This window comes from Galeopterus variegatus, unplaced genomic scaffold (genome assembly GCF_000696425.1).
Source record: "Galeopterus variegatus unplaced genomic scaffold, G_variegatus-3.0.2 Scaffold2129, whole genome shotgun sequence".
Lineage (NCBI taxonomy): Eukaryota > Metazoa > Chordata > Mammalia > Dermoptera > Cynocephalidae > Galeopterus > Galeopterus variegatus.
This window is the reverse complement of record NW_007728240.1, coordinates 230,114-240,085: the sequence shown is the minus strand read 5'-3', so window position 1 is coordinate 240,085 and position 9,972 is coordinate 230,114. Positions and strand designations below refer to the sequence as shown.

Below are 9,972 nucleotides of genomic sequence, written 5' to 3'. Positions count from 1 at the left end.
TTTCATTCTCCTGCATATGGATATCCAGTTCTCCCAGCACCATTTGCTGAAAGAGGCAGATGGACTTTTTTTTTAATGTGGACTTTTTATTTAACAGATTCAAACAGGAAGTATATGAAGTAGTATTAAATTTTCAAAGTACTTTTTATACCTTTTTTCCTTTAATCCTCGGATAGCCTTGATGAATATAGTACTACAAGTATTATTCCAGTTTTACAGAGAAAGAAAACAAGGCTAAAAGAAGTTATTTGCCATGGTTACAGCTAATGAGATGTAGAATTTAAGGTGAACCTCAAAATCTAGCCTTGTTATTTCAAGTTCATTATTCTACTTATATACTATTTTGCCCTTTAAAATTGAATTTTATGAAATATTATATACTATAAAGAGTATAAAATATCTGTTTTCTAATCTTTACTGTAATGTTGATTACATACATTGTATATCACCTTCATTTTATTTTCTCTTACAATGGATTGATGACCTTAGTGATTTTGTTCACTTACTTCTGAAACCTTGGCTTTAAGACACTGTTAGTACATACAATATTGTTATTAGTATTATTGAGTTTTATGATATTGCAGTTTTGTTACCCACCCCCCTCAAAAAAAATTGACTAGACATGGTGATTTATATTATGTTTAGTATTCATAATACTTTTTTTTGTAATTAATAGTGAAAACGTTTAATATTTCTTTAAATCTTAGCTGTTAACTATGTTTGACTTAATACATCAAATTTCCATTTTTAATTTTACATTTGCAGTAATTTTCTATAGACATCTTCTTTGGGTTGTCACCAACTTTAAAAAACAGTAATAGAAAAGTAAATATATAGTTTTATAACTGTTTTGTGCCTTTGTACAATCTTAAACTAATATTTACTTTTACAAAGTTTACATATTACACTTTATGACATACATTCAAGCCTCGTTGAAAATACTTAAAAATGCAGTGGAGTGCCTCTAATCCAATTGAAATTGATACCATTATGAATTTAAAGTTTCCTTCCTTCAATTGAAAAGTATTTGTACATTTTTTTCAGTTACAAATAATTTATTAAAATTTCATTTTATTTCAGGTTACTTTAAACTGTGTGCTTTTTCTAGGCAATTTGAAATTCCGATTTTTAGATTTTTGTTTTAAACAAAAAAAATGTAGACATCAGCAGTAAACTTCTTATTCTAGCTACTGTGTTTTATTGATTGAGAGGGTTTGATAATCAGGAAAAACTTTTTTTCTTATTGTTTGATATGTTTACCACATCTAAGTTCTAATGTCTTAAAATTTTGTCTCTTAAACTCTGCTTGACCATGGTAATTTGGTTCCAAGTCAGAATTGCTCTAGTACAAATTATGTATATTTTGACTTGTTCAATAGAATTCCTTTTTCATTAATGAAATCTGACTATTTTGATTATACAGTGAAAAATTCTTGTCATATGAGCAAATGGTGTGAATTCATTTATTAAAGTTCTTCCAAAAGATTAGGTAGCAAACTATGTGAAAGAATTGTAGTGCTCTTAAAATGAGGCAGAACAGGATTTCAGTTAACATTGTCAAAAATCACTGTGAATATAAAATTGCTCACTGTAACATGTGTTCATATATTATACCCTCTTCTATGAGGGACGTGGGTAATGAAGTGTAGATTTGATTGTTGTTTGCCAGTTGGAAAGGCTCCAAAAACAAGGAGGCATTTGTGCAAGTGCAGATGTTGGCAAGGTTCCCTTTTCTCCTGTTGTCAAAGACTATTTTATTTTTTAAAAGATATGTTTGTATCAGTTTCGCAATATGGCATGTGAATAATATCCCAATAGTGTATGGAGGAGTTTTTTTGTTTACTTTTTGCATGACAAAACTATATAACCTCACATATTTACTTATTTTAAATGTTTTCATTTTTTTTATGTTGGGGACTTTATACATGAATGCTTCTGGGAAATAGTTAAATCTTTTGTAATTATTTGTCTAACTAAAACTTCAAGGTCATGGAGGTATTTTAAATTGGGAGGAAAAGTTGCAAACAGCACGTAGTTAGCAAGCAGTTTTTGCACTTCACATTGGACATGAGTAGTCTGTCACTTTTCCTAGTGCCCCCCAAAGAAATAAAAAAATTCTCAGGAGTGAGATTTAAAATATACTTACCTCTAATTTCTAAAGAATCAGTAGATAGTCTCTGAACTAAAATTGAATCAATTAATTTACTATATTTAAAGATTTATAATATCATATCTAAATTTTTCATTTATTTAACTAGTGTTTTATTACAAAACTGCAGATGTTAAAATTTAAAAGTAAAAGGTTATATACACAAAGAACAAGTACAGTTACGTGCACAGATAGAGTTGAAAGGGAGCACAAATGGAAATAGGTAGTTATGAATGACGTTTAGTTCTAAAAATCTTTTTTTGTTTTAAAGTTGCTAAAAAAAATTTAATGTAAGGATGCTATTGAATTTTGACAATTTTATAAAGCCTAGAGTAAAATTAATATTTCCTATTTTCTTAAGAGATTCAAGAACAGCCTCATCTCTAGCTCTTAAAATGTATGTATTCAGTTTTTAGTAATGAAAGTAGAACACATTTGTATTGTATGGTGTTTTGTTATAAGATTATATTGTCTTCCTGGTCCACCTCTACTCCCCTGTAGTAGTTTTGTAAACATCTTCTCATAATTTTTTTTTTTTTTTTCCCAAACTTAAGGAAAGATGCTAGGCTGAGGGAATGGCTCTTAAAACTGACTTCTAGTCATGTGATCTCATCTAAGAAGTTGTTTAAAACACTACTTCCCATCCTTTCTTCCTCCATTGCTCATTTCATAATTACGTGTTTTAGCCATGAAGAGTATCTTAGATAAAGCCTATAATTTTACTTAAGTTGAAAATGACTTCTTATTGGTCATGGAAGACTTTTTTTGATTATGATGATAATCCTCCCAAGTAGTAATACAATCTTAGAAAACTTTGCTAAGATGAGGAGAATAATTTGGAGAATGGGCCAGTGTGAACAGAAAATGTGGTGGCTGAGGAAAGAGAAACAGGTGCTTGGAGTGGAGATTGCATTGATAGGGTATCGGTACCTTCCCAGCCTTTGGATGTAGGTTAAAATGTACCTCCTGGATCCTCCCATCCCTGCCTGCTTCTGGACTAGGTAAGGCCCCTATTAGATGCTCCCTAGGACCTGTACCACTTCTTAGTAACTAACACTTATCATACAACATAATTATTTCTTTGGTGTGTGTCTGTTTGTCTAAAATAAAAGCCCTTGACTAACCAGAGACTGTTTGATTGCTCCTATTGCCAGCATAGCACAATGCCTGGTGCCTGGTAAATAATTTCTGGTTAATAGACTTGCAGACCTGTCCATTGAAAAGAAACGATTGGTTGATTGCACTTAACACAATCAAGAAGATAAAGGAAAGCATAAATAATTAAAGATTTGGTAATAAAGACTGTGTCTTACCTTTTATTGATCAGCTTGTTTCTAAGATTTTGATAAGGAAGACTTGTCAAATCCTATTTTTGCTTTATAATGTAAAGTTCTCTATTTAAAATTTTTTCAGGTCCACCATAATGGTATGAGTTGGGTAAAAAAAAAAAATGAAGTTTATTTCTAGTGAACTGTTGAATATAACAAGAAACCCAAACTCATTTTTTGTGGCAATCTCTATTGAGAAGATTTGGGGATATACCTAGGATATCTTCATCAGAATCTTTTATAATATTAAGATAATTCTTTTGTAGAGTTTTCCATCTGATGAAGGTTGGCCATTTGCAAAGTACCTTGGAGCATGTGGAAGAATGGTGGCTGTAAATTATGTTGGAGAAGAACTGTGGAGTTACTTTAATGCACCATGGGAGAAACGAGTTGACCTCGCTTGGCAATTAATGGAGATAGCAGAGCAGCTTACAAACAATGATTTTGAATTTGCACTCTACCTCCTGGACGTCAGCTTTGACAATTTTGCAGTTGGTCCTAGAGATGGGAAGGTAATCATTGTGGATGCTGAAAATGTTTTGGTTGCGGACAAAAGATTAATTAGGCAAAGTAAGTATATAACTTTTAGGGGTTTTTTTGTACATAGTTTTTCTACTTCAGAGTAATGTTTATATTCTTATGATGCAAGCCTTGAATTTCCTCCTTGTATGGTAACCTTGCATCTTTCTTTGCTTTAGGTAACCAGTATCAAAAACCAAATACTTAATTTATTGTATTGATTATACTTGTACTCTTAGTCACAGTTTGTATGTAGTAAAATATCCTTTGTGTTCATATGAGCACAAATATACTGTGTGTGTATGTACATGTTTTTTGCATAATGTGGTTTAGGAGTGTAGTGCAGAAATAAGTTTGTATTGTTACAGGCTTCCAGAGAGACTGTACAGCTTTCATGGAAGCCTTCTGTGGAGTCTCGTAAAAGGATGTCTGTGTTCTCTTGTTCTGTGGGTTACCTACAATGATGGTTTTGTTTTGTTTTTAACCTTTTGGATGATTCCTAGCACTGCAGATCTGACTTTGGTTTGACATTCTGATCATTACATCTTACCCAAAACTTTGCTCTCCATTTGTGAGATCTTCACAGGATAGTGTTTTGAAGTGTTTTGAAACTTTAATGCCGTAGGAATTTTAAGTGTCAAGGACAAAGCCTATAGTTCTAGAACCAATTCAGTTCAAAAAAGAAACTGAAGGGTTATCGCTCCATGGTGAGGATCTTATATTTTTAATCCCCTCCCCTTCCCTGATATAAGGTATATAAGATCTTTTGATGAACAGAGGCTGAAAATTTGTGGCATCTGGAAAAATGTGGTTAATGTGACAACAGTATATTAGGTTGACACTTTTTGCATGATTTTAGCATGATCCTGTTAAATACTTGATTTTTCCCATTGTTCTGATTCTGTACCACCAAACTACTTTCTGATTATTTCTTGACTTGCCTCATAAGTCCTGCCATATGGAGTGAATGCCCTGCTGGAGGGCTCCACTCCCCACTTACCTCTTCCTACATCTGTGGATGTTGTAGCAGCTGATACCATGCTTTTTTAAAATGTACAATTAAAAAATAAAATAAAATACCATGCTCTTTAAAAATGTACAATTCAGTGGCTTTTAGTATATTCAAAGCATTATGCAATTTGCCTAAAGTTTTAAATTTTTCATTCTAGTGTTTGTAAAAATAATTTTTTGTAATTCATTTTATGTGAACATTCCTTGAAAAATTGTTAATCATCTAAACTTAGTAAAAGAACACACGTTCATCTCTTTTTCAGAATAGATCCTTCTCTGAGAACTTGCTGTATGCTATCTTCTCAACCTATCTTCCCACCCTCTTCATTTAATATCCGATTTCTCTTACCTCCCCATAAACAAGTATGTATAAGACCCTCTCTTGCTTCTCCTTGACCTTCAGCTATCTAAAAAGTATTGCTTATTTGCTTTTCTCTACTTCCTCAGCCTCCACTCATTCCTAAACTTATTAAAACCTGACTCAGATGTCTGCCTTGCCATCAGTAACCTCCTAATTGGTAAATTTGTGAAGTAACTCTGATTAGTAACAACTTCTTAAAATTCTTTCTACTGAAATAGTAACTTGTTAAAAACATAAATCTGATCTTATCATTCCTTTTCTTAAAATGGATTTAAAAATGACTTCACATTTTTCTTCAGGTAAAATCTAAACTACAAACTCCTCACCAAGGCATAGTCTGTGTGACTTGGCCCTGTTCTGCTTCCTGCTTCGTTTCTAATATCCCTCCATCCATTGCCCCTGACGCTTCAGCTGCAGTGGTCTTTTGTTTTCTTAAATGAACCTTATCACTTCTGGGCTTTCCCATATGTGGTTTCCCTCCTCCATGTACAGCTGACTACTTATCCTTTAATCACTGGCTCCATCAAGCACATATATGCCAATGTGTTCTAAATATGCATATTATACCTCTCACTTCGAAGTCCTAAGTTTCAAGTCTAGTTCTAGTTGCATATATGACGTGCCTACCTGAATACCTGATAGCTACTTTATTTTATTTATATATAAAATACTGACACTATTAGGTTAATATGAGAGTACTTCAAAAAGTTTGTGAAAAAATGGAGTTAAAAGATAATACAAATCTTTTCATGAACTTTTTGAAGTACTCTCATAGTATCTACGTTGTCATCCAATTAGAACCTTAAATTTTGCCTATACACTTAGATGTTAATTTTTGTCTCAAATATTTCTCCAACCTGGCTTATATTCTGAGCCGTCGTCGTCTTAGTATTTCCAGTCTTCGGCCCAGAGTTATCTTTCTGTATAAAAGAAATCATGGACCAGATCGCACAAGTTACAACCTGTTTCTCTAAACTCATCTGTACCTCCTTTCCAGGTATCTGCCTCACACTGTAGCCACAGTGAATGTCTCACTGTTTCCTGAACCAGCTGGACCAGGTCTCTTAAGTCCATGCCTTTGCACATACTGTATTCTGGGCCTAGAATGCTATTTTCTCTGTTTCTTTTCAGACTTATTTTTTAAAACCTAAGTCAGATGTTCTCCTCTCTGCAGCCTTCTACAGCCCCAAGCAGAAGTGCTGCTTCCTCTACTCCTATAGCGTTGTGTCATACTTCCGTATGGCACTTTTCTGTGTATGATGGAAAGTCACTAGACTCAACCCGTAAGTGGTAGGGACCTTCTCTGATACTTTTGCCTGGCATTGGTGGGCTCTGATAAATGTCTCTGTGTATTAATATATTTAAATGTTTAAAGTTATACTTTTATACACAATAGTATAGAACAAATACTATTATGTTAGTGAAATGTTCTATTTTTTGAAGCAATGAAAACTCTATTTTAAAATGAATTTTTCTCTTTCTGCTTTTCCCCCTTTCACAGATAAACCTGAAAATTGGGATGTATGGTATGAAAGCAAATTTGATGACTGTGATAAGGAGGCTTGCTTATCATTTTCAAAAGAAATTCTTTGTGCTCGTGCCACTGTGGACCACAATTATTATGCTGTTTGTCAGAACCTCTTATCCAGACATGCCACATGGCGTGGCTCTTCTGGAGGACTCCTTCATGATCCACCAAGTGAAATTGCCAAAGACGGCCGACTCGAGGCCTTGCTGGATGAGTGTGCAAACCCAAAGAAGCGCTATGGCAGGTTCCAGGCTGCCAAAGAACTGCGAGAATATTTAGCACAATTAAGTAACAATGTGAGGTAGTCTCTGATGAACTTCTTTTTTTCCTTTTCTCCATTTAAATAGCACTGTCTAAAACTAAACCACCAAAAACTGTCTGGAAAAACGAAATTTGGAAGTGTTACATTCTGGGGATGATAAACTTGCACTGATAGATCTTATGTTAACATCCATCAAAATAAGACATTACTTCAAAAATCACATGATGCTTCTGCAAATAAGTATGTTCTTATACTTTGGAGACTTGAGCTGTCATTGACTGCTTGTGTGCACCCTACCCCCCACTCCCCATCGCTAAGTGGATTTATGAATATTGTTAAGCTATTGGAAATGAGTCTGATAGTTACATTGGCTTGTGTATCAAAGAGTATTTGGTACTTAGTTTGCATTACTATCATGATTTTGTGAATCTCTTGCATTTACTTTGAATATCAAGTTAGATTGGCCTGTTTTATAGGCCTCTTTTTCCTTCTGATGTGTAAGGGTTTTTTTTCCATTTTTATGTTTTTTATTAAATTTTACACATTCAGGTTACTATAGGTGTTCATTTGAATTTTGACTAGTTTTCATTCAGTGCTATGCGGTACATATTTACTGTTAGGGCAGGATTCCCAGGTTTACTGTTTTTTTTAGAAAGCTGACTATTTTATTATGTAAATACTTTTTTTCACTACCGTCTGTGGTTTCACCATTGCATGATGTCATTTCAGGTTATTTATCAGTTACATCCCTCTATGCCAATAATTATTAGTGTATACTAAACATGAAGTTTGGCATATGTTACAAAATGTCATTTTGTCCTTTACTCCTAAAGTCTTTAAGAAGAGTATATTAGCAATCTACACCTTGATATTAATTTTGGTTCAGGAAAAAATAAAACCCAGTATTTTAAAAATGCTAACTAGTCTAAGATAGTAATGCATATGCCAAAGAAGTATTAGACCTTAGTCCCATGTTTAGAATTTAAAATAGAATTGGTCTCCTACTTATTCTTACTATCCTACTTCCAAAATTTTAGCTGTCATTATTAAATTCAGATTTCCCTAGTTATTCTTTGAAGTTGAAATTAAACTGCTGCTTTCAAGAATATGTAGAGATATCCTACCTTTTATTCATTGGTAGTTTTACAAAATTAAAATGGCAGTCATGGGTTGAGTTTAATCAGGCGTCATAACCTTTTATTTATTGATGGACTAGTAAGTTTTACTGTAAAGCAGACAGTTCAGCTGGTCTGCCCACCTTGGTCTTATTTACCCAATTGTTAAACATCAGAACATCAAATTTAAGTATGTGGATAAAAATGAACAAGTGTGTGAAATTTGTGGGCTATTTAAAAAATGTTACAGTATGTAAATTGACTATCACTAGCATAGGTAATATTTTTCTGTTTGAAGTTATTACTTTTGTTTATAGCAAAGTTTGGTGTAGTATACAGTAGTTAGTTCTAGACCTTATTCTACATCAGAAAGTGATTAAAATTTGTACAACCAAAGCCACAGGTTTTTTTATTCATTCAGCAACTATTTATTGAGCATCAATTCTGTGCCAGGTGTGTTACTCGCTGCTCCACACTGTCTGAACTTGACATATGGTTAAGTAACTTTACAGTGATTATCAAATGTAGGGATTTCTTAAGTTGAAATAGTATGACTTAAATTAGGATGATACTTTTACGTTATTTTACTGTTGTGATGGAAATTCTTCTTGTACCATCTAAATCTAGGTTGCTACAAAAAGAGGATGACAAAATCAGTGAAGTCAATCCCAGTTAAAAAACTGGGAGGAAAAGGGTTAAGAGCTCTCCATTATAAAATAGATTGCATTATGTTAATTTTTATACATCAGTACATTGCACACACCAACTAGCCCTCAATGAAATATATAAATGTTGGAAATTTTACTAAGCTGACTTTTTACAACTTTGGAAAATTTTCAAGGGAAGTAAAATTATTTGTCAAACATTTGCCTCTTACTCAGAACTTCAAATAAAATACACATTTTCAAAATGGAGCACCTTTTATATTTGATAAGTATTCATTACAAACCTTAGAATGCCAGTGACAGAGGGGGTTGTCCTTGGTTTAGCAAACGTTTATCTTGCTTTTTTGAAAGGGTGATTGTGATTGCAGAACAGGAAGTGAGAAAACACTGCCAGCAGTGATTGCTACTTGAGGTAGTTTTTTATAACTACCATTACCGCCCCCATGAGATTATGTGGAATTTCTTTTATCTTTGGAAAAGGTTGAGGAGAAGATAGTAAAAGAATTAAGAATTTAAAATTACAGGGAAAAATATGTATGTGAAAAGCAATAAATATTTTGTTCACTTTGCTATCAAGATATTCACTATCAGATATTTATTATACAGCAGCAATTTATATTTTTAATCATTACCCATTAATAAACTCAGTAAAATATTTTTGAATCAGACGTTTGGGGTTTGTATGTGCATTAAAATTGTCTTTTGTACTGTAAGTTACTGTTTAATTTGAATATTTTATCAGAACTGTCTTCCTGTGCCTTTATAATATAAAGTTGTTTTTACAACTTTTAATGATCTTAATAAAGAACACTTTAAGAATCACACTTTTCAGACTATCTCTTAACTTCAGATTTCTAAATTTTTCTTGAGTAGAAAGTACAGTTGTGTGGATAAGTTATTTTTTCCTCTTGCATGCATTTTCTTTTAATTTTGGGGAACTATCTAACTTACATTTCCTCCCCTAACAAATCCATAGTACTATTCCACATCTAAAAATTTAGCAGTAATTTCTCAGTATCACCAAAGAAGAAAAG

The 9,972-nt window shown here is 32.9% G+C and overlaps 1 protein-coding gene across 1 annotated transcript in view; it reads left to right on the top strand.

The window, feature by feature from the left end:
* Window positions 1-9,762, top strand: part of LOC103596840 (chromosome unknown open reading frame, human C3orf58) — a 21,093-nt gene extending 11,331 nt beyond the window's left edge. The window contains exons 2-3 of the mRNA XM_008580575.1: window positions 3,744-4,047; window positions 6,870-9,762. Coding sequence (XP_008578797.1) covers window positions 3,744-4,047; window positions 6,870-7,201 — 636 coding nt within the window. The 3' untranslated portion in view covers window positions 7,202-9,762. The remainder of the gene's footprint in view (window positions 1-3,743; window positions 4,048-6,869) is intronic.
* The last annotated feature ends 210 nt before the right edge of the window (window positions 9,763-9,972 follow it).